This window comes from Diachasmimorpha longicaudata, chromosome 3, assembly GCF_034640455.1.
Source record: "Diachasmimorpha longicaudata isolate KC_UGA_2023 chromosome 3, iyDiaLong2, whole genome shotgun sequence".
Lineage (NCBI taxonomy): Eukaryota > Metazoa > Arthropoda > Insecta > Hymenoptera > Braconidae > Diachasmimorpha > Diachasmimorpha longicaudata.
The window spans coordinates 10,593,520-10,616,673 of record NC_087227.1 but is presented as its reverse complement, the minus strand read 5'-3'; the positions used below and the strand labels follow the sequence as shown (position 1 = coordinate 10,616,673).

The 23,154-nt window shown below is 37.8% G+C and overlaps 7 protein-coding genes across 12 annotated transcripts in view; 4 read left to right on the top strand and 3 right to left on the bottom strand.

The window, feature by feature from the left end:
* Positions 1–167: 167 nt before the first annotated feature.
* LOC135159959 (ubiquitin-conjugating enzyme E2-24 kDa) lies at positions 168–4,506 on the bottom strand. Its single transcript, XM_064116042.1, has 5 exons — positions 3,865–4,506; positions 3,574–3,708; positions 3,086–3,269; positions 2,386–2,533; positions 168–2,211 (listed from the first exon to the last, which is right to left on the bottom strand). Exons 2-5 carry the CDS (start codon positions 3,702–3,704, stop codon positions 2,114–2,116), a joined length of 561 nt encoding a protein of 186 aa, XP_063972112.1. The 5' UTR covers positions 3,705–3,708; positions 3,865–4,506; the 3' UTR covers positions 168–2,113.
* Positions 4,507–4,852: 346 nt separating this feature from the next.
* On the top strand, positions 4,853–7,817 carry LOC135159953 (E3 ubiquitin-protein ligase RNF25). Its single transcript, XM_064116033.1, has 6 exons — positions 4,853–5,286; positions 5,367–5,438; positions 5,654–5,894; positions 6,429–6,647; positions 6,771–7,070; positions 7,173–7,817. Exons 1-6 carry the CDS (start codon positions 5,261–5,263, stop codon positions 7,374–7,376), a joined length of 1,062 nt encoding a protein of 353 aa, XP_063972103.1. The 5' UTR covers positions 4,853–5,260; the 3' UTR covers positions 7,377–7,817.
* Positions 7,818–7,965: 148 nt separating this feature from the next.
* LOC135159951 (uncharacterized) lies at positions 7,966–10,524 on the top strand. 4 transcript variants are annotated; one of them, XM_064116030.1, is made up of 9 exons: positions 7,966–8,492; positions 8,616–8,735; positions 8,808–8,925; positions 9,209–9,425; positions 9,476–9,628; positions 9,695–9,785; positions 9,859–9,995; positions 10,115–10,247; positions 10,327–10,524. In XM_064116030.1, the coding sequence occupies exons 1-9, from the start codon at positions 8,271–8,273 to the stop codon at positions 10,375–10,377; spliced, it is 1,242 nt and encodes a 413-aa protein (XP_063972100.1). In that variant the 5' UTR covers positions 7,966–8,270; the 3' UTR covers positions 10,378–10,524. The 4 variants fall into 4 exon arrangements, with proteins under 4 accessions (XP_063972100.1, XP_063972101.1, XP_063972099.1 ...); XM_064116031.1 differs by having other exon boundaries at positions 9,164–9,299; positions 9,497–9,628; XM_064116029.1 differs by having other exon boundaries at positions 9,164–9,425; positions 9,497–9,628.
* A 627-nt stretch (positions 10,525–11,151) lies between these two features.
* Positions 11,152–13,617, bottom strand: LOC135159949 (girdin-like). The gene is made up of 3 exons (XM_064116025.1): positions 13,434–13,617; positions 12,049–13,248; positions 11,152–11,944 (listed from the first exon to the last, which is right to left on the bottom strand). The coding sequence occupies exons 2-3, from the start codon at positions 13,204–13,206 to the stop codon at positions 11,624–11,626; spliced, it is 1,479 nt and encodes a 492-aa protein (XP_063972095.1). The 5' UTR covers positions 13,207–13,248; positions 13,434–13,617; the 3' UTR covers positions 11,152–11,623.
* Positions 13,618–13,714: 97 nt separating this feature from the next.
* On the top strand, positions 13,715–16,180 carry Nbs (nbs). Its single transcript, XM_064116021.1, has one exon. The coding sequence runs from the start codon at positions 13,905–13,907 to the stop codon at positions 15,963–15,965; it is 2,061 nt and encodes a 686-aa protein (XP_063972091.1). The 5' UTR covers positions 13,715–13,904; the 3' UTR covers positions 15,966–16,180.
* A 323-nt stretch (positions 16,181–16,503) lies between these two features.
* Positions 16,504–19,159, top strand: LOC135159952 (polymerase delta-interacting protein 3-like). The gene is made up of 3 exons (XM_064116032.1): positions 16,504–16,733; positions 17,404–18,495; positions 18,692–19,159. Exons 1-3 carry the CDS (start codon positions 16,657–16,659, stop codon positions 18,774–18,776), a joined length of 1,254 nt encoding a protein of 417 aa, XP_063972102.1. The 5' UTR covers positions 16,504–16,656; the 3' UTR covers positions 18,777–19,159.
* A 114-nt stretch (positions 19,160–19,273) lies between these two features.
* The window catches only part of LOC135159944 (cerebellar degeneration-related protein 2), a 37,375-nt gene continuing 33,494 nt past the window's right edge, over positions 19,274–23,154 (bottom strand). For all 3 annotated transcript variants that reach the window (XM_064116019.1, XM_064116020.1, XM_064116018.1), the window contains 2 exons: positions 21,084–21,881; positions 19,274–20,468 (listed from right to left, as the gene is read on the bottom strand). In XM_064116019.1, coding sequence (XP_063972089.1) covers positions 20,046–20,468; positions 21,084–21,881 — 1,221 coding nt within the window. In that variant the 3' untranslated portion in view covers positions 19,274–20,045. The remainder of the gene's footprint in view (positions 20,469–21,083; positions 21,882–23,154) is intronic.

The following is a 23,154-nucleotide window of genomic DNA, read 5'->3' as shown; positions in this document are numbered from 1 at the left end:
TTGACCCATTTATGAAGCACCTTTCAAATTCAATTTTTGCATTTATGGCTGATAATCCAACAAGATGTTCAATACATCAGTTTCATGACGCTGTGCGTCAAAGTTATTCCGTAGGCACATTTCATATTAATTTTTTCTTCTACGAACAAAAATGAATAAAAATCAAATTATTGTACAAGTTATCTTTATTTCATCTTTATACCGATGTCAATAACTAGCGCACTAACATTTATTTATTTTTATTTACCATTAATCAAACCAGATATCGCTGCACCCCAATTTTTGTATTATCAATTTACTCAATCATTCGATAGACTTACACACGCGGGCTAAACTGGAACACCGAATAGAATTACGTGGATTCATCCACTTCGCAAAAATTTACAAGACCGACACAAATTTACCCTTAATCAATCAATCAATTTATTAATTAATCATTATTTCCTCTGTTTATTTATTCATTGTATTCATAAAAGCGATTGTTAACATTTACCTCTGCTCTAAGGCTCTCAGGATCTGTACAAGGCGCTCAAAAGCTGACTATTTATTTTTCCATAATTATTAATTAATTAATGAAATGGTTGAAGTAGACAAATCCAATCTCAGTGTGTTGACTGAGTGAATATCTCGACAATATTCAGTTTAACGAGTGAATGTCATGATACTTCACTACTGATAATAAAATTCTCTTGACATTGTCTCCTAGAATGATTTTTTATCGAAATTTCTGCTGCATTAATAACAGAACTCATCGTCACATTGACGTCTTCTCGTTAAACCTTCAATTATCTCGGCAATTATCGACTCCAGTACAAAATGTCAATAACTCTCTCTATAGAATTTGTTTTCTGAAAAAAATGTTTTCTGTTATTCACCTAAAGATATTTGCAAAATGATTCGTATGAATCTCCAGCTTTCATGATTTTCATAAACAACCATGAATCGCTGCATTTGAGTTATAAATTCCTTCCTCATTTTTATCTATCCTTATTTGTCATCTCGTTAAGCAAATATCCATGCATATCAGAGTAAATTATTTACAAAGTGGCCTCATCCTTCATTAAAACGCAGGAGAAAAAATGCACTAAATTATTGTTTTAATTATTCAGTTTCTTTTGTTTTTATCTGGAAGTCTCAGTTTTTACGTAAAATTAATGAAAATCATGAATACAAAAATTATGCTACCAAATAATCACATTGTTCACTCAATTTTTCCACTGTGAAACTTAAAAACTACACTACAGATCAAATGAATTCACCGTATTTCTCATTAAACCGAAAATTTTGTTTTTTTTTGATAGAATAAAAAAAATAATGTACAGAAGTTAAATCAGTTATTTACAAAATTGTAATGACAATGTTGGTGAGTGATTTGGGATCGATTTACAGTTCTGAAGAAATGCCTGGGAAAACTGAAAGTAAAATGTCACAGTCTTAACAACTACTTACTTACAATTTAATTCTGTAATTAAAAATCATTAATTTTCCTTTTCTCTCAATACTCACATCTACAAAATTAATTCGTTTTCTTTCTTCATTTATTAAATACTAAGACCTCGTCCTTAATTTTACACAACTGTTTGATTAATTAATTTGAAGATAAAGTGGCAAATAAAAAACTTTTACTGCAATTCCTTGAGTTTTCCAAAATTTAAGTAAAAAGCTGTAAAAAAAATTCAATAGATTCCTGAATGATTAAAAAGATGCTAATTATATATTTTTTTCTCTCATAACCGTGACTTTAATTCCATAAAATTCATTCAATCTTTCATTCACTCAAAAATAAAGTAGGTAAAAAAAAATAAAGAGCACATCACAATCTCACACGCCTCTTTGTATAGCTGCTGGCATCCCCTATCTTAAATCTTAATTATTAACCATTTCAGCATAATAATTTGTTAAAATTGTTGGTTGAGGTTTTGTTTAGAGTTGAAGAGGCCCTTCTTTGGCCACTAGGAACGTGTTTTGCATGTTTTTTAATGCTCTCAGCAAACACATGCATCATTATTTCTCCATAATTTTTTCTTTTTACGTCTTTGATGTAATGATTGATGAATTTATTGGCGTATGGCTGATAGGCGTGGGCTGGGGGGATGATATTTGTGGTGGATGCTCATGTTGCGTATCTTTTGGTCCAGAGTCGGGCAATTCTGTCGTGTTCCTCGCGATTCTGGAGGTATTGAGTTGCTATACTGCCAACCAAGGGGTCAGCTGAAATATAATAAAATATATGATGGAGGATTTTCAATGGGGGGTAATCATTCCAAGAAAATTCCATATGCTTAAACAAATTTCATAGATTTGTAAACCGAGGTTGTCATTGCATTCAACGCATTTTTTTATGTGATCATGTGGAAATTTGAATTTGGTTCATGAAAGTATTACCTGGATTGCAGTCTGTGAGTAGTGAACAGATGGAGAGCAGCACCTTGGAAATAGTCAGCGCTGGCGACCAATTGTCTTTGAGGATGTCGAGGCATATGACACCCTGGCTGTTTATGTTGCAATGGTAAATACGTGTACGGAATGTAACCTGAAGCAAAAGTACAATAGACCGATTATTCATTTGAAAATATCCTGTGGATAGAAGTGCTCCAGTGTCTACAACACCTCACTATGATTTCTACATTATTTTTTTATTTATAGACATGAAGAGTTGGGGATAAAAACCCTTCGTGCAGCTGATTAAACTCTTGATTCACTTCAGGGGAGCCTCCATAAATCTCCAGTAATAAAAAAATAATTTTTTTAATGCTCCTCATAATGGTCTCTTATAAGATATGTGTCAAAATCTATAATTCACGTACTAGACGATTAAAAATCTAAATAAAAGTAGAAAGTAATGTGCAAAACTGTACTGATCCGGAGGGTCAGAGGAAAAATGGGATACCGAGGAAAAATAGTAAATATTTAAAAGATTCGATCCCTTCCAAGCGCATGCTAACGCATGCGTTTGGTGTATTTTATTCACTCGAATTATAAATACGGTAAATATTGTGGAAAAACATTTTTAAGAGCTTTGCACCCTCGCGTTCAGCTAATATTGTATTGGATGGAGATGAATTGGAGGGGCAGTATATCTTACTTTTGGTGGCTTGAAGGGATATTCAGCTGAGAAATGGATATCCAGAAAGAAGACACCACCCTCGTAGACTGATCCTGGTGGTCCCAAGATCGTTGACACCCACTCGTATAAATTATCTCCTTTCGGACCTGCACTACAGTTTGGCGGTGGGTCCAGGGTGATCTCTGCTAGTTCCTTTTGTATTCTGAATAATTAAAACAGATTTGTGTTATGGATCACAGAGGACAGTTTAGGGCCTCCAAAAATCGCAGAGAAGACAGCTACTTTGTGCAAAAAAACTCAAATGCAGGTTCTTTTTTAATCGAGTCATTCTTGACCGAACCTGATAGCAATAATCTTCGCCTCGTGGCTCTCGACAAAACAAAAATCTTCGAACCCTTGATAACAAAGCGAAGGACCCGCCCCTTCCTACAAGTTGACCCTCCAAGAATATCATCAACTCCTCCGCAGAGTATCCAAATCTCCACCAACATTGAGGTTATACCCACCTCTTGGCCGACGTTCCCAAAGCCTTTGACATCTTAGGATTGGGTTTAGCTTCTTTGTTATCCGGTTTGTTGTCAGCAAGAGACGATCCCCTACCCCGACCTGTCCCACTCGATCCAGCTCCAGAACTCATGTTACTATAAAAAAAAATGCCCCCCGTCGTAAAAAAAAATCATCTCCATAATCGCACAAGAGCTCAATGCTCCTAATGATATCGTCAATATCGGGGCCAAATTAATATTCTTTTTCCCCAAAAACATGAGAGAAAATAATATGCAATAAATAAATTTTACCCTTTATCTGTCTCTGCACGCCGTGTTGACGATCCTCAGACAAAAAAAGCGTCACCGGGAGTCACTTTAGTCATAAACTACAGCCGAAACACTGCTCAAAATTAATTATCACCCGTCAAAACAATCGGTTGTTTTCCAAATTGTGTGAATACTCAAGACGTTAGATGATCCGTTTTTATTGTATTTTTATTTTCCGCGAAATAAATTCTCTCTCGCCGGATTTCGACAATGGAGGTCCGAGGAACACAGACACAGAACACGAGAGCAGAACCGAAAAGTATTTTTTTACTGAAAAATATTCAGTGATTCGCGGATTTGTCCGAATTTCCCTAATTTTCGAAGTGATTTGAGGGAAATTTCGTAAACAAATTGGTGAGGTTTTGGGAGGATTCGATGAGGTTTTTTTTTCTTGGAGCTTGTGATCAGTTTAGAGACACCCGGGCGTCCCTGCACACACTTCACTTATTTTCCCTACCTCCCTTACTCAATCGCCCTGTCTTTGTCGGGGCTTTAGCTATCTCACTCGGGAATATTCGCTGGAAGGCGTGGGGGGATCGTTGACAATGGTGGTTTGAATGTTACCGCGCTGGAGTTCTCAGATGAAAAAATTTTGCAATTCCTTGTTCTCCAGGGATTATTTTCATTCTTCATTTTCCGTAGAAGACACATTTTCCTCTATTAACAAACATTAACATTTTCTTCTTTCCAGGGTTTGCCATGTGTCAATAATCATCTCTCACATGACGTTATAAAAATGATAATTAACGCGTAGAAGAAATTTGTTTAAATAAAAAAACCAGTCAGCGTTACCTTTGAATAACAGATGATAAAAGAAAATGATAATTATGGCATATGCAAAAGATTGTCCATTTGTTTAAATCTTTAAATAAAAAACTAGAAATCTCTACTGGCGCCCTCTGGTGCTGCAAATACTTACAAAAATCACACCCCCCCTATCACTAAAATTTCCCAACTCTATGACCCAACGACCGCCATTAGTGTCCCCACTTTTCCTTCACAACGTTCATTATGCACAAAAAATATTGTTGAGCCGAAAATCCCCTATTTCGACATTTACAATCAATTAACTGTCAAGTAATTAATCCATAGTACCTCATCTCCGTTAAATACTCGGAACTTTCGTGTGATTATTACTGATTTACCCTGTTACCGGGCAGAATATCCCTTTTGTCAAATGTTCAGTGAGACAAATAAAGTTCTACCGAAAAAAGTTGGCATATTCGATGTTTATTTAGCTACTTTATCGAATTTATCGAAAAAACCGATTCAATAGCAATCAGCAATTATCAATCCTCAATAGCCGTGAGATTATAAGTGTCGTTCAAAATATATTGTCCATAAATTAAGAAGAGATCGGTTTTAGAAAAGTGAAAACATGTCGACTACCGAAATTGATGAGAGGTAATAAATATTTTTCAATTTTGTAACTCATTCCACAAATTATTGATATTTCATAATCCATCGAGTGTTCTTGTTTGTAGAGTCACTGATGAGATCGAGGCATTGGGCGCAATTTTGCTGGATAATGAGCTAAAGGTGAAGGAGAATAAGAGGTAATTGTTTATTATTGATTGAGAAACGCGATACCTCAAACATTGAGGATGATCTCTTTGTTATTCTGGTCATTTTGTTCATTTACTTCAGCCATCTCTTGTATAACTTATTCTTAACTAGATATATCCACTGCAGTATTCAAAATGCCTTTTTGAACATATTCATTGATTATTGACTCATAATTCATATATGAACCCGACCTGATTTATTGCAGAGGAATTCCTGAGGTAATTGAAACTCTAGTTTTCCCCTCAACCGGAGAAGATTCTCAATCGCAGTACGTCTGCGTGACCCTCGTAGTTTACCTATCCCCAGGATATCCAGACGTCTCTCCAGTAGTAACATTGAAGAACCCTAGAGGATTGGACGAGGACACTGTGACACTCATTCAGCAGCAGGTGGAGGACAAATGCAACGATTTTTTAGGACAACCTGTTATGTTCGAGCTCATCGAGGTAATCTGAAACAACAATATATTCCTCCCCATCTTTTTACCTTATCCCAAATCCAATCATCTAGTCATTTCCTATGGGAATGACTGAGACAACGAGGGGCTTAACAGTTAATTAAAAATTTTAATCTACTAAATTTCTCTGCTGCTCTGCTTGTCCACATTCTAATAATGTAACATTATCTGAGTAGTGAAAGCATGGGGCACGTAAAATCTCGTAAAACGATACGCTTGATAAGTTTTACTCTTATATCAGCATGACATTCTGTGCACTACGGCGCATGATGCAATTTACGATAGGTTTACACGAGTAAATCACACTCCTCAACTTACTCAACACTTCCTGGCTATTTCCTAATAGATTTGACTCTGATAAGTCCTATTATATTGATATTAACTTTTCACCAACAAAGTACAGAGGGAGCAACAGAATAATTGTTTGTTCACTCACTTTTATAATTATCATCTTTGAAAAGAATGAAAACGATGAGTTATTACTTTGATTAATAATTAATTAGTCAACTGTTAATGATTTTAGTTGGTACGTGAACATTTAACTCGAAGTAATCTGCCAACTGGTCAATGTGCTGTATGTCTGTACGGTTTTCGTGACGGAGATGAATTCACTAAAACCGAGTGTTATCATCATTTCCATTCCCACTGTTTGGCAGCTCACGTGGCAGCCGCTGAGAAGTATTATCGCGAGGAGTTGGAGAAAGTGCCCCAGTGGCAGCAGGACTCTGCCGCAGCATTTCAAGTACATGAACATTTTTATCTTGATTGTCATTTCCATAATAATGATGATGCAACAATCCTTGGAAACAGTAAATTATTATTTTTAACATCAATTGAATCTGTTTCTCGTTCATTTCATTTACAGGCCATATGTCCCGTATGTCGAGAGTCAATAAACTGTGATGTCAAGAGTCTCTGTTCAGCTGCACCACCAATCGACGTGGAGACAGCAACCGAGTTCTCCGTCACCGCTGAATTACGCGAATTACAACGGCAAATGTCAGTTTTGTTCTTGCGCCAGCAACAGAGAGGCGGAATCATTGATCCCGAGGCTGAGGGCACCAAGATGCTACTGAGGACAGAGGATGACTCTGGTGCAGGTGCTGAGACACCCACTTCACCTGCAGGTCCCAGTCTCCCAACTCTTGCTGCTAATTCTACAGTGGTAAATTTCGCATAATTAATTATCATAATTTACAAGGAGACCTCCTAACAATATCCATTGGACGAAGAATGCAGTCATTTAAATGAATCCATGAATTTCTAGCGTCACCAACAGGTCTCCGAAGCGAAACATTCGAATCACCAACAAAGTAATGCGGAAAAAGATAAACAGAGCGATAATCGCGGCTCTCACAATAATCACCATCACCATCATCACCATGGGCGAAAGAATCGTGGACGTGGCCGCGGTGGATATGAATCTCGTCGATGTGAGCGTTTACGTCAAAACGAGACAACACCCAGATGACAATGGGCTGAGTATAGTCAAAATACTGCCCATTTTATTCGCAATATAATCAATAATCGTTTTATTATCCATGTAATCAGCTCTAATTGTCACGTCAGCAATACTTGACTCAATTCTCGTCACTATTCTCCTTTATTCTTGAATTATTTAGATTATGTTTCGTCATTTGTGCTTCATTACCAGCAAAATTACTTAATGTTAATTAATGTTATTGCATAATTATTTTGTATGGATGAATTATTTTTTTATTTTAAAGCAAAGCTCTCGCATTCAGTTTTCAGTACTTTCGTATTTTTCTATGATTTTGTTTGTCATTTTTGGTTCGAGAAAATCATCTTTGACTGTGATATATTAATTTTTCATACTTTGGATTTTTATGATTACGGTTTTATAGGATCCACTTGTTTATTGTAATCATAATAAAACTAGTCATTAAATAGATCATGGATTTCTTTATTCCAGGAAAATCTTTAATTCATTAAAAAAAAATCTAGTAAAAGAAGTGTAATTTTTCTTGAATATTTCTCTCACTGTGTTGAAACCGCTCAATTACTACTTCACCCCATGAACGACCGAAGGGAACTTCAAATCCACTGTCACATCAACCGGCTGTGAAGGTACAGTGCATGGATCGATTGCGTCTCCTCGTTTGCTTCAACTTCTTTGTTCTTTTTCAAAGAGACTTAACTGATGTTCCTGTTACTGCCATTTATCCCTACAATGATTGTTAATGAGTGTCCAACATCCTATTCTCTTTAATTTTGTATTCCCCGTCCCAATTATCGAAAGACGACTCGCAAAATGTTTCGCGAACTTAAACAATTCACGAGCTTAATTGCTATCACAGACTTTATTTCCCATGCTGAATACGAAATTGGTTCTCTGTAACCTCTGATGGAATATCCAATGAGGCAGATAATTTCGACTTGTTCAGTATCATTCAGACCTCAGTCACTGTGCAAGATTGTCATGGAGAACCCCTTCGATCACCCGTACTATAGAATTACCAAATATGGTTTGCAATTTATAGGGCATTGGCCGTTTCAATCAGCGAAGAGAAAGAGATTTTTACGAATGTCGACACTTCTCATTGTTAGTACAATATTTATACCGAAGGTAGGAGTTATTTTTTTAAAGAGCGAAGGATAAGAAAAGTTGAAGTATGTCTTGAAGATAGCAGACCAGGAGGTGCTTGGCACCTGCTCTTTGATACTATGTTTAATTTATTATTCAAATTAGGTAATTAAATTCATCGAGTCCCTAAACGATTTGGATATCGTCTGCGAATGTGTCCCTATTCTCGGTTGTCATCTAATAGCTTTCACCAAATTTATGAACTTGACAATAGTGGAGGACCAAGTAATTGCTCCTAATCAATCGCAGTTTCACAAATAAGATCAACTTATATAAATCAGTGTCATAATGTTTTAGATGCGAAATTTATTACTATCTATCGAGAGAGATTGGAGGGAAATGAAATTGAAATGTGATATCGAACTGCTTCATATATATTCGGAACGTGCACGACGTATAAATCTATTTTATGCAAGTACTTGAGTTGAAATCAAAACTTTTTATGAATTCATTAGCGGAACAGCCAACGGCGACAACTGAAAATTGTAAAAAATATCATACATTGTAAAAAATATTGTGTCTCTGCGACATTATTCAGAGTTTATAACTGTGCACATTTGGCTTCTCCTCTACTGAATGTCAAGCCCACTTATTGACTTGTTAAACATTAACATTTTTCATTTCTGAATGTCCTATATGAAAATATGGAATAGCAACCATCTACATAGTTGTTGGTATCTATTTTTGTTCACCTGCAGTTCCAAAGGTTTTGGATTATTTCAAACCACTGAACGAAAGTCGGCCACGAATATTTCTCTATCAAACCGAATACTTCATTGACCAAGAGAAGTATTATATATATATTCTAATTCATGCTTATGTCACGGTGTCTATCTGTCTAGGTGTCATAGTGGTTTTTGATAATTTATTTGCAACTTTCATCAACCATGCATGTGGAATGTTTGAAATCCTGAAGTAAGGCGTTCTGAACATTGTCACAATAGTTAACTCAAGTGCTAATGAAGACCATTTCCGACGTATTTTAGATTACACTTGGAAACTTTACATGTAAAGGATTATACGCACGACCCAAGGCCACCGAAAATGATATCAGATCACTTTGAAATTACCATAAATGAAATAAAAAGATGTTCTGGCCTGCAAACGCAGAATCTGAAGTAAACGTGATGGTGGACATGAAGTACAGAACGAGGAAAAAAAATTAAATGTTTGTTCTATCGCAGATTTGTGGAAGAACTCGAATCATCTTGCAATATGGGTCTTCTGATTATCGTTGGAATTAACATGCTAGCGATCCTATTCACTGGAATAGTAGTAAGTAGACATCAACAACTTTGATACTTGACATTGGCACCAGTTTACGAGGTCATAGCTTCTATCATTTTAGGCTGTCATCAAAGTATCCTCTCCAAATGAGATGATTAGGTTCGCATTTATCTGCTTCGGATTAATCTGTTGTCTATTTTGGATTAGTTGGTTGGGACACATTCTCATAGTACAAAGCGAGACTGTCTTCATCTCAGCGTTAGTATGAAGACACATTCACTATTCTAATAGCAGTCATCTCCTTATTCCAGAAATCAAACGCACACGACAGTAGAATCTCCACAGTTTAAATTTTTGGTCTTCCATGTCGTATTTAGGTATCAAAGTGAATGGTACTTAATGCCTTACAAATTGCAACTAATGATTATTCCTGTTATGATGAGAAGCTTGAAGCCATGTCGATTAACAGCGGGGAAATGCTATGTTATGTCAATGGAAAGCTTCGGAGCGGTGAGTGCCAAACCGTAATGATAGTAGATATAAATTGATATGATTGATCAACTGATTTAAGCTAATGATTTTGTTCAAGGCCTTAAGGACAGTTCTGTCTTTCTTTATGGTTTTTAATTCAATGAGATAATGAGTTTTTTGGAAAACAAAGTCCAGCACTTGATGGACATGTAGGTCCAATGTCTAAAAACTTAATGCGATATAATTTAAAGGAACTATCCAATACTGTAACTGTACATGAATAAGTAATAAAAAATGAGGATAAGTAATGAACAGATGAAGTATAAAAATAGACAAATTGCATAACTATGAGTTGAACCCTGTCGATCACGGCTTCCTGGAGTGAATGATCCAAGAGAATTCATCACCAGATCAACCGATTGTTACTTAAAGGGTTGGAAATACGTTAGTCGATACCCCACCACAGGTGTTGCTTACTCTGTCTTCCTCCACTTCTTTGTTCCACGTCTGTGGCTTTTTCAAAGAGACCTCAATAACGTCCCTCATGACCCCCTATTTACTATGTATGGATCGCTGATATTCTATGTCTCTCCATCTTGTCTTGTCATTTGAACTACAGAAAACAAGAGTAGCAAAACCGTCGCGCGCTTAAAAAATTCAGCGGCTTAATTACCACCGCAGAAACTCGATTTTCGAAGTCTGAATATGAAATTGGTTCTCCATAACTTCTGACCGAATATACAATGAGGCTGACTATTGGCGGGTTCTTTCCAATTATTCAGTATATTCTGAAGTTGAAAGGAACTCCTTTATTTTTTTATAATTAATCTGGACAAACGCTTAATGTGTGTAAGAAAATATGCATACGGGAGTTTCAATAAATACTATAGAACTCAAAGTTCATTTACTGATGCCAGTATAAATATCTTGAAACGTGTTATCATAAATATAATCTCTGAATAATTTATTTAAGTGAATCGAGTAACTCTAATACTCAAAAAATACAACAGATAAATTACCGAATACGTAACACTTTCCTTTAAAATTGGACATTGATAAATAAATCTTTCAGAAAATGGCAAGAGGAAATGATTTCAGGATCTTTGAAGCAAATTATTTGACAAAAGATATTAGAAGACCATGCTCGTACTCTACCAAATTTATCTACGAGAAAGTCTCTCAATTCTTTCGAAATCTTCACCTACTTGAAATATTTACAAAGAAATCTCCACTGCCGTTGAACTCTTCTCTGAGAATACTTCTCATACCTTCAATGATCGACATCATTTCAATGTTCAACAAAATGCAAAAGAAGAATACTTGATCCATAATAAATACATCACCTTGGGGTTCCTCATGCCTAATTAGGTCATTAATTCAATACTTAATTTGTAAATACTGAACTGCACAAATACTCATCGACTTTTAATCCTCAATGGTTCTGTTGTTGTACTGAGCCTCTCAAGTTTCATTTCGAGTTCGTTTAAACTCGAGCTGATGGGTTCCATAAAATTCTGGCTTCTCATCAATACATTGACAGCAAAGCTCATTAATCCGGGATTCATTGGACAGGGTGAAGAAAGAGGAATGTCAGGAAAACCAGCGCTGTCTGCGTATCCTTCATCAATACTTTCATCTGAAGGTTTTGATAAGAGTTTTAATCGATCTCTCAGATCCCTCTCACGATTCAAGGCCTGACGGAGGCAAATAGTCATTGAATTGACTGTTTCTCCCTTCTAAATTAAAAACAGAGGATTGATCAGGAATAAAGAACCAAAAATTCCGAGATATCAATTATTAAGTCCTAATTTTGGACATGAGATCTGAGAAAAAATCCTACCTGATAATCGATAATCGATTTAGCTCTCTCCTCCCTCAGAACCCCCTCCAACATATCGCACCTCCTCTTCTCGTCGTTGATCTTTTTCACCAATGAATGATGAACCACTGCACTTCTTGCCTTAAGCCGTTTATTCTCCTTCTCTACCTCTCGCAATTTCCCCAGTTTCCTCTCAGTCTCCGAATTTCTACTTTTCACAGCCTTGTGCTGAGCAATCATCCTCGTCAGCTGGAGCCTAAGCTGGACGATCCCCTCCTCTACTTCCATCTTCTCCTTCTTCGAGGCCAACAAAATAAGATTCAACCTCTCATTCTCAATCCTCAGATCCTCTGATTGAGCATTCAAAACCTTTTGTTTCTGGAATGCTTCTGTTTTCACCATTTCCAGGGCACTGAAATCATCCCGAAGTTTATCCAGCTGTTTTTTGTAACTCAACGAGGTGTTTTCCTCTAAACTTCGTGACGTTTCAGCATTAGAGTACCTCCTCTCCGCTATTTCAAGGTCCCTCGACATTTCCGCTAATTTTTTCCTTAAGTCTAGGGTTATTTTATCTTCCGACGAAGCCTGGGGATTCGAAACTGCCAAATTCTTCGACGAATTTTCATTTTTCATCACATCCAACTGCTCCTGAAGATTTTCACACTCGATTCGATATTTTATCTCCAGTTGCTCCAATTTCATCTTTAAATGCTGATTCTTTTCACATCTCTCTGTGTAATTAGTAATTGTCTGCTCCCTTTGATGAAGAATCTTCTGATAAGTCTCGAGATCCGTTTTCAACGTCTTATTCGCAGCCTCTGACTCATGCAATCGCGCCTGGTACCACCTTGAGGAATTCTCGGACATCGCCAATTGGCATTCACGATCTTTCAAGGTGTTCTGGAGCCTGAGCCTCTCCTCCAAAGAGACCTGAGCCTCGAGGAAGAGCTCTCCGACCTTTTGCTTCAGTGCATTATTGGAAGATTTCAATAAATCGATCTCTGATCTCGAATTCTCGAGAGAGAGACGAAGTTTCTCAGCTTCATGTTCCAATTCTTGCAAGTTTTTGACGGATTCCGGAGTGGAGGAATGGGGACAGGGGGACGGAGGGTTAAAATCCTCAGAGGAGAGGTGGAGAGAGTCGAAGGAGGCGTTTGAGTCCACTTCGAAGGCTTCCATTGATGAATTTGTTCTTGGATGTGATGTTGGGATTGACTTTATCTGAAGTGAGAGAATTTTGAAGGTGTCAAGCTCCTGCTTTTGATAGAACTTTTAATGATTTTGAAAAAAATGAAAATGATGAAAAAAAATTGCATTTGCATCCATTCTGCGAAAGTCACTTGACATATGTGGGTGTTTTCTAAAGCTTTTCTAGCCAACTGATGACTAATGAATGATGTACTTACCGCGAGATTAATCAATGAGAGTGCCAGCAGGTCTATAATGACTCGCAGGTAAAATCCCGGAAAGATTCATTTTTAGCGAGAGGAGAAGGTTCCGCAAATGTCAATCAATTTTTTTGTAAATACTGGAACAACATAACCTAAATTTAAATGGTACAGCCCCGCTTGCAGACCATGACAGTCCCGATTGTGGCACCCAGAGGCTGCTACATGTTAAATACCCCGGGTATCTTCAAGACGCGACATCTATGTCTTTTACCCGAGAGATTGATAAACAATCATTGACTGAATATTCGCAATAGTCAAGTGCGCAAAGTGACAACATGTACATAACCTCTAGACAACCCCCTAAACCCTATAACTATAAGCAGCAAAAGTTCCTCTGCATTCTCCAAATGAAAGTGACGTGAAATAAAAAACAGAAAGCACTTCAACATTATCTTATCCAAGTAGAGTGAAAAAATACTGACGAAGATGTGGATTCTCAAAGACGATTCAGAGAAATTCTATTACCTAACCCCAGGTCAGCCGTTTGTAATCGGCCGGAACCAAGGGGACCTGATCGTAAAATCCGATGGATCCCTGAGTCGTGCTCACGCCAAAATTGAGCTCACTCCCCTTGAAAAATGCCAAGTAACCGATACAAAATCAAAGTACGGAACATTTATCCTGGGCGACAATGTCGATGAAGCCCGCCGGATCGACGACGTTTACACAGTTCGCCCTAACGACAGAATTCGTTTCGGTCTCCAAAATTGCATTTTAACATTCATCCATCAAAAAATTGTCGTATCAACAACCTCTCTGTCTGCAGAACACAGACATGAGTTGGTGAACATTATGAAGGAGATAGGGGGAACAATACTGAAGGACTGGGACAACAGTTGCACCCATTTGACAGTCACCAACACAAAGTTAACAGCTAAATTAGCTTGTGCCCTAGCAGCTGGACTGCCCATAGTCACCATCGACTATTGGAGATCAGTAAAAGCTGCCAGAACAAAGGAAGATCCATTTCCCGACCCCAGGAACTTCTGCCCACGGCTTGAGGATTCGATGCTGATAAAAAAAAATAAGAGTTCTCTTCTTCCAAAATTCTCTCGCAGATCAATCTTCAAGGATTTTTTATTCATCCACTTCAGGATGAATCAACTACAGACGTACCAAAAGATGATCGAATTGGCCGGTGGATCCTCAGTCTTTTATGGACACAAAGACTTCCACAAGGAAATGCTCTCTCACCCCAACTCCAGAGTCATTCTTTACAATGACGATAACAGCCAGAATGAGCCTTATAAAATACCTCCAGTAGATACTGTTCGCAATTTCTTGAGGAGGAGACAACGTCGAATGATCCCAGAGACTGAGATACCTCTGGGCATTCTCTACTCGTCCGTCAAGAGTTGTTGCAATCCAGATTTTTCGTATGAAGTTTTATTCACGACTAAAAGGGAGAAGCAAATGGTGGAGGGAGAGACCCTGGTTCCCGATACTCAGGATGTTGTGGGCCAGAAAGGGCTGGAGGGGAGGAAGGGAATTGTGCCTGAATCCTTAGTGATACCTGAGACTGAATCCTTTGGAGGTGGCAGCCAGAGTGCTAACAGAGGACAGAAGAGTTCGGCTGGGTCGATGGTGAATGATGAAGGTGCTGGCCATTGTATGAGCAGGGAGAGCAGGAAACGACCTAGGGACCTTCAGAATGTAGACAGTGAGGAGAAGCGAAAACGAACTAGAATAACAGACGTTTTCGGGAAAATTCCTGCAAAATCATCACGGAGGACAGCCTCGACCCTTAAGTCAGAGAATGCAGTTGTTGATGATTCTAGTGATGAGTTTACAGACATTCCAGGTGAAAAGATGATGAGCGATGGTGATATATTGGGGAATAGTTGTGGGGAGAAGGAGAAACGGACTAGAATCACAGATTTGCCTTCAGGAATTGATGAGAAGTTATCCGACAGAATCTCCTCGATTCTCAAGTTAGATAATATACCTGTAAAAAGAGCGTGCAATGCTTCTGATGACGAGGTTGAAGATCACTCTTTTAAGAAGCCTAGAAGGGATGGAATAATATTGCGGAAAAAGGATCCAGAAATACCTGAAGAGAAACTAATGGATAATCACAAAACAACTGAGAGAACAAATAAGAGCAGAGAAGATAACAGTGATTCTGACATATTTCCGGCAGAGAATCAAGCTCGTGATGGAAGTAACCGTTATAGTGAGAAAAATTCTTTGTCCAGTGGAAATAAGAAGGCATCAAAATTCTTGGTGGTATCTGAGGAGGAGATGGAGATCGTGAAGCACCCGATCGACCAAGAGATCGATGCAGATGAGAACAGAGAGTGGCACAGTAGCCAGAGCAAGACATCAAGGGAACGACTTCTCAGAAGTTTCCAAGGAGATGAGAAATCAATGCGAGATTGGCCACTGAGGCCTGAAGTCTTCTCCGGGAAATTTATTGGTAAAAATTTCAAGAAGTTCGAGATAAAAAGACCACAGAGACCTGTCATCGAATGGAAACGTGGTGTGTAGAGGTGTCATATTTTTTATACAACTACGACTACCCATTCGGAAAATACATATGTTAAATTTCTGGGGATCTGATTCCGTTTCATAAATTATTAACTTGTTTTTCAGTTAACATTCAGTTTTCGATAAAGATCCTCCAAATTGTTTACATTTTAAATTATTTTTGCTCGATTCCTTTATACCGTATGCATAGTCCGAAATAAATCAAATTATTTTTATGAGAATGTTCAAATTTATGTTAAAACTGTCCGTATTTGTATTATGAATTGTTGTTGAAGAGAATTATTAGTTGGTATGTCAAACACGAGTTGTATTATTCCCTCCAATCTATCCACCGAAGATACTTGCATATTTTATTCATTTCTGTCCAGCATTAGAAGGATGTCAGTATTTCCAGGAAAACATTTTTTAGATGCTTAATATCATGAATAGCAAGAATTCTAAGAATAAATAGAATGACATAAATAGTAATATTTAAATTCATGTCGATACGGCAGACATTTAGACTATCGTCTGAGTAGACTGACTCGACGGTATCCTCCCCCGCCCCTGAGCGTCACCCTAGCGTTCACGTCCATTTTTACGTGCACATCCCCATTTCTCAGTTCTTTTCATAAATGCCTTTTAAACCAAATAATTCAGTCAGTCTACACAATTGTTAATAGATAGAGTGTTTATAATAAAAGTTGGTAAAATGGCTGATATGAGCCTCGACGATATAATTAAGAAAAAAAAACCACAGGGAAAGATGGGCCTGAAAGGACGTGGCGGGTAAGTTACTGAATTTGCCATTACTATTGAATCATTCTACATTTTTATCAATAGAAAAAAAATCCATTTCCTTCTGTTTCATTTATTATCATAACGTAAACCACGTTAGACCTAGCAATGGGCAGAGTTTATTCATTTTATATAAATGAAATTCTATCCTAACCTCAATGTTCCGGGACTCAGATGCTCATGATCATTATTGTGAGCAGCAAGATGAAATTATTCGAAAGAAAATCAATGAATGGACTTGTGAGCTATTGTAGAAATGTTTGACAGAATTTGTAAGAGACCCAGTGCTCAGAGGCCCTGCCCTTCAATCCTCACCTTAGTGAAGCTCACTGAGGGTGATATTGATTGTTCCAGGACCAGTTCCTTAAAATACAATATAAACTCTTGGAAATCTCTTCGGTTTTTGCCTTTCAATCTATCCAATTGTCTATGCAACTAATGGAATTGATTTGCGTGGAAAAGGGGTCTCGGTTTTTCACATTATCAGCACATCTGTGGCTGTCATTATTGAGAAATTCCGTTATTTTCTTTGAGAGTTATTCCAACTTCATTATTGCATCTTCATTATTATTTTACTTTCGCCTTTTAGATCGTATTTAATTCAGGTATTCATTCAATTCATTCAATTAATTTTCTAACATTAAATGAATAAACTTTTCAGTATTCGAAAACCGCCAGCACGTATCAACGTTCGCCCACCCCAGCCACCCTATAGAACTAAACCAATAACGGACGCGCGTTTCAAAATAATCCAGAAGAATCGAGAGAAGCTGACAGACGCTCGAGACAAATTAGCTGAAATAGCCAAGCAATCAGACGCTCGTCTGAAGCTGGAAAAGCTCCGAGCAACTCACAAGGCCCCGTCATTGGCCACAATCTCCCGGAAGACTGGTCGCAATGGAAAAATTTCTCTGTCCACGAACCGAATTCCCCCGTTGGTGCCCTCATACGACTCTCACAATCCCTTACAATCACAACTCCCTTACAATCTTCCCCCAAGAATCGTGGGATACAGAGGGAGCATTGGAGAGCCCTCCTTCAGGGAGAACATGTCCATGGACTACCAAGATAACAGTTACGTGGTCGAGGCACCTTTGAGACGAACTGTGAGCAACGAATATGCCCCTGGGCCACCTCCACTCCCTCCAGTATTCGGTATTAAGCCGTCAACTGGTTATTCATGGCCAAAGACCGCCCAGAGGCCTACGATAATCCGAAAAACTGAGGTGGAACGACCAAGAGAATATAAAATTATTCCTAGGATCCCCATGGGACAGAAAGTCGAAAGTTATCGCGATGACTGGGGATTCGCAGGCAAGAGTAGAACGATTATAGCGGACGAACATGAAGAGAAATATTTCGATGTGAGGAGCCATAGGGATGTTGGTGTTAAAGCGAGGCTGGAAGGCAGTGGGACAAAATCTAGGCCGATGGGTATCCTGGTGAGGACCAAGAGTAGCTCGTCTGGTAGCTCTAGTCAGCCTACGGGCTACAGGATCGTTGTGTCGAATTTGCAAGCTAATGTTACACAGGAAGATATCAAAGAGCTGTTCGAGGATGTTGGGGAATTGCTGGTGTCGCGGCTGGTGAGGCCTGGAACTGCTGAGGTCATTTATAAGACCCTGAAGGATGCCACCAAGGCTGTGGAGACGTATCACAATAGACAACTGGATGGACACCCTATGAAGTGTCTGCTGGTTAATCCTAGGCCGAAGAATAATCCCACAGCCCCTGCTGTCAGACCACTGACTGAGTAAGTTATCGAGGAATTCAGAGTGACAGGGGCGGGGAGGAAAAAGGGTTGCAAAGTTTAATGAAATAATAGGAGATTTTTGGGGTGAAATTTGCTGGGGGTTTAACGACTTTGGATTATGAGTAACGTTTCAGTTGTTAGATTTGACCATTGCAAATCTTTTCAAATATTTAAATAATGCAATTTCATCTTGCAGGTCCAGAAGAACAGCAAGCTCCAGTTATGTACAAACAAGCTTGGGTGCAGTTCATCGTGCTCTTTTTGACGATTGCCACAACTGAATAACAATTATTACTACCATCATCATTCACTTTGTTCAATGCCAGATGGATTATTATCATTCACTTATCTGAATTTTCATTTTTTAACCTGAGAAAGAACTGGAAAGAAAGGAGTCTAGGAACTAATACTAAAAGAGGCTCAACAAAAAAAATCTGATAATATGAACTGAGTCAGAGAGGGGAATTGCAGGAATGAAAGCAAATGAATTATTTACGTTGACACAAAAATCTTCATACATTTCACGTATAAATACACTTTTGTTTCAACACCTTACGACTCAGTTATTATTTTCGTAGGTGAAAAAACCTATTGAATTCATAATATTTTGGTATGAAGACGCTCATAAGAAAAATCTTAATAAAAAAATTCCTGAATAAAACGATTCCATTTTTTTTATCATTTCCCACTGGACTTGATTAATTAGTTTTTTAAGAATAAAGGTGCAAAGGTCTGGATGGTCAGGATAAAAAAAAAAGTTTTAAAAACATGGAAGAGATAATTTTATGGTAAAGAATTTTTTATTTACTTGTACAAGAATGATCACAAAGTAGTAAGTCCTTCCTTTAACTCTGAAGAAAAATACAAAAGCTAATTGGTATCTTAAATACAGGAGGAGAAATTTCATCGACGTGCACTAAAAAATATTCTCATGATGTAAATTCCCTCGATCATTTGAATCTATCAAAAGAATTTTCGCTTTTGTCATTGGACAGTTTTGTGTTTTCAACTCTTTTTAAAATATATTAGATGGCACATAAATATTTCCTTGAGTCCCAAAAACAACATGATTTTCCCCCACATAATCCAATCAATCTCCCATGAAATTTTATGAATAAAAGACATTCGAGTGTCACGTCGCGTTAATTGGACATAGAAAAATTATAGAAAACATTAGTTGGGTCAAACTTGTAGGAGAAAATAATACATAAATCAAGTACAGAAAATCACTGAACCGCAATAAACAAAATTATTTACAAAGAAATCGATTTTGGGAGACTCAAATACTGAATCAATAATTTAAGATTTATTCTACGATTTAAATTACGAGTGTTTTTAAGTTAAATCCACACAGTAGACGACTATACTCAGAAAAAATGTCACTACAATCTAATTTTCCAACTCTTATTGCAAAATTCTAAGGTCCAAGTTTAATAAAAAAAAAAGTGACATTTTCTCTGAACTGATTTCAATTGTTGAATAATTGTTGTCACTGTTAAAAAACTTTATACTGCCAGTATTTGTGGATTTTCTTAATGCATTGAAATTGGTTAATGTCTACGTAAATGATTGGCTTTTGGTTTGTTTGGCATTCTCAGAGCCTCAGCATAAGACATTTCGAGTCTCCTGAGCCTAGCAACTTCCTCAGACGCTGAGGATGGTTTATATTCCCTACTATACTCCATTGTTGTGGAATTGTGCTGTTCATTGTCGCGATTGTGCCCATTTATTCTACGACTCGTTGGTGATTCTCTCATTCTACTCGAGAATACGTGAATTGTGTTACCATTCCATATAGTACCATCTTGATCAACTTGTGTAAACGGTCGGAATTTTTGTCGTCTACCGCCGCTGTTTGACTTGGCCTGCAAGAATTTTGGATTTTGACTTGGCACGATGTCTGGCGTGGTTGACCTGTCACTGAAGTTCAATTTTTTCTGGGCACTTTTCTTCGCGGTGTTCTTCTTCCTCACCTGGGAAGAATTTTTCCACCATTAATAACAATATTTTTACAAACGACAACTGCAGTGCGATTGAAAAAATGTACAATGAAAAATGCTCGATTACGCTCGTTTACGTCAGCAGAGCGATGATGGCGGAAATGGATAAAAACGAAATGATAGGAACGAATGGGATTTTATTTCCCAATAAAAGCATAAATAGTTATAAAATATTAATATCACAATTTTTCTCTTTACGCAACTAGAGTCATATCGAATTGGACCTGCAGGAAAGCACAACGAAAGGACAAAGTCCTGGTTCAGCTACTCTCATTTACATTCTACACCCAAAACCCTAAAAGATTCATCTCTTTTCCTAAAGTCTATGTTAACAATAACGGAAATATTCCTCGTCTCAGGTTTCACGATATAAAATTTTAAATAGACAAACACGATGATGATAAAAACTATCAAGCCATCCCTCCGAAGTTCCCACCCATTCCCCTGAAGTCCCACTCTCTCCCATCTCCACGTAAAACCTTTTATCACGGGCAACACTCCTGAACTACCAAAAAAATTATCGAAGATCTACTTCCACGCAAAGAGGAGAAAAATTCTTTCGAGCGCGAAAACCCCTATACTCCTCACCTGAACAGACAGATAATCATACTGCTGATGTCTTTTGTGAGGATGTCTGACGACATGATTTTCACTCTGTCCCGTACTACCACCCGTCATTGCCTGCTCCTCTTTCTCAGGTGTTGGTGTTTGAATTCTGATGACAGGCTCAGACACGACCGATGATATGACCGATGACATGATACTCATTGTATCGTCATTCTCCAAAGAATCATCCAGAGTTCTGTTCTCCAATGATTGTGTCGTATTGTCGAGTAAGGGTAGCTTTTCACCCTCGTCTTTAGCCACAGCCGCTCTCTTCAAAACACCAAATATCTCTCTGAAGAGTTCCCGATACTCGGGAGCTTTGTTAAATCGACTCTCGAAGGAGCTCGTGTCATCATAAATACTGAATTTGCAATCATCATCAGCTATTGAGCAGAGGAATGAGCCCGGTCGACCATCTGTCTGTGTACCCTTGTTACTAGTCTCGTCGGAGAAACCTGACGACGATGTTTCGGCCTCGGAGAAGTCTGTGGGTGTCGCGGACAATGGCTTCTTGCCGTTTTGACAGTCACGCGAGGTGAAGGTGGTACCATTTTGTTTTAAGGAATCGTGGAGCTCGGGGGTATCATCGGAGGGTTGGGTTTGGAAACTATTGAAGTCGCCGGACATTTCTAATTCTTCTTGAAGGGACATGCAGGGAGGGGTCGACTTGTGACGTGCTGGCTGACGTTGGACCTCTAGCAGTGCTTCGTATTTCTCCACTAGGACGCGGTACGGATTCACGCCCATCTCCGGAGAGAGGCCATTAGTGGGGGCTGGATCCTGAAAAAATATTGCTAATTAGGATCATGGAGTGTGGGAATAAAGGAAGCACCTGCAGCAGCAGGTGAATGTGCAAATAGATTTGATAACTCATAACGATATCCTATTTTATCTAACCTGGGTCAAGGTAAAATGTTCCTTGAATTTATGTTGTGAAAACAGTGAGTACTATATTCCATTATCCTATTCCTCACCTCTTCCCTTCCTTCTATGTAACTCTAAAGAAATCAAAAACTAGTTTACAGGGAGAGAAAAAATATTTTCATTGGCTCTGTCCGAATTGTTTATGTATTCGGATTCAAATTGAAAATATGATGGAACTCCAATAGAAACAGAATGGGAAATTAGGAATTTCCAGGATTGAGGAACAGCCAGATTTACAGGATATTAAATAAAAAATAACTTGAAACTGATTGGTGTTTGCTTTAAAAAAATAACCTTTATTTAATATCGCATAAATCTGGCAGTGTACAATATGCAAATTATTTAACAATTTTTTGTAGCGCTATGATGAATCCTGTTGGTAATACTTGACTAGATATTCTACATGCCATATTTGCTCAATGAACGTGAGTAATTGAGGAGAATTCCGATCGTCAAAATAAATGAACAGAAAATAAAATCAATTAGCAAATAAATAATTCAATACTATCGGAATTTTTATGAATCATCTCGCGGGGATCACTTCGATAAAAATGGTATAATACACTCGCATTTAAAGTGTTGAGTAATAATATAGTAAATGAAGATATAAGCGAGCTTGCAGATGAGGTGTGGCAAAGTTAATGGGTCAATTATGTTTGTTTTATCGTCTAATAGTCCGAAACGTTAGTACTACTCGGCCACTTCAAACACGTTCTAAAAATAGACCTAAATGATTCGGGAATTCAAACGAAAAGTCTAATGACTTCGAAGTCAAAGAATAAAAATTTGCTCTATCAGTCCATGACGATTTCAAAAAAGAATGAGTCATTAATAAAAAGAAATTTTTTACCAGAGAATACAAAAAATAAATGCCACTAAATCTATTATCTGAGTATTTCAGTCGCGACAATATTTAGCAGTGAGGCTCATAATTCCATCGATTCAACATCTATTTTTCTTGAATTTCTCATTCGGAATCAGTCAATACTCACATCCGCAAGAAAATAATTACAAAACCTCTTTCGTCATATGGATCAGAGTTAAAAAAATTTTTTATATATTCTGATGGGCGATAATTTGCAGAAAATCCAAATCAGTATTTCAAAGGGTTTCATTAGAATTGGTATGA

Coding starts and splice junctions, on each gene's coding strand:
- LOC135159959 (XM_064116042.1), bottom strand. CDS start 3,704: ATGAGTTCTGGAGCTGGATCGAGTGGGACAGGTCGGGGTAGGGGATCG. Junction 3,270..3,573: donor TTGGGAACGTCGGCCAAGAG/GTGGGTATAACC, acceptor TTAATTATTCAG/AATACAAAAGGAACTAGCAG. Junction 2,212..2,385: donor ACTCACAGACTGCAATCCAG/GTAATACTTTCA, acceptor ATTATATTTCAG/CTGACCCCTTGGTTGGCAGT.
- LOC135159953 (XM_064116033.1), top strand. CDS start 5,261: ATGTCGACTACCGAAATTGATGAGAG. Junction 5,287..5,366: donor ACTACCGAAATTGATGAGAG/GTAATAAATATT, acceptor TCTTGTTTGTAG/AGTCACTGATGAGATCGAGG. Junction 6,648..6,770: donor ACTCTGCCGCAGCATTTCAA/GTACATGAACAT, acceptor TTTCATTTACAG/GCCATATGTCCCGTATGTCG.
- LOC135159951 (XM_064116028.1), top strand. CDS start 8,271: ATGGAATATCCAATGAGGCAGATAATTTCGACTTGTTCAGTATCATTC. Junction 9,426..9,475: donor GGAATGTTTGAAATCCTGAA/GTAAGGCGTTCT, acceptor GTGCTAATGAAG/ACCATTTCCGACGTATTTTA. Junction 9,996..10,114: donor GAGACTGTCTTCATCTCAGC/GTTAGTATGAAG, acceptor TGTCGTATTTAG/GTATCAAAGTGAATGGTACT.
- LOC135159949 (XM_064116025.1), bottom strand. CDS start 13,206: ATGGAAGCCTTCGAAGTGGACTCAAACGCCTCCTTCGACTCTCTCCAC. Junction 11,945..12,048: donor AATCGATTATCGATTATCAG/GTAGGATTTTTT, acceptor TTTTTAATTTAG/AAGGGAGAAACAGTCAATTC.
- Nbs (XM_064116021.1), top strand. CDS start 13,905: ATGTGGATTCTCAAAGACGATTCAGAGAAATTCTATTACCTAACCCCA.
- LOC135159952 (XM_064116032.1), top strand. CDS start 16,657: ATGGCTGATATGAGCCTCGACGATATAATTAAGAAAAAAAAACCACAG. Junction 16,734..17,403: donor GGCCTGAAAGGACGTGGCGG/GTAAGTTACTGA, acceptor TAAACTTTTCAG/TATTCGAAAACCGCCAGCAC. Junction 18,496..18,691: donor GCTGTCAGACCACTGACTGA/GTAAGTTATCGA, acceptor TTCATCTTGCAG/GTCCAGAAGAACAGCAAGCT.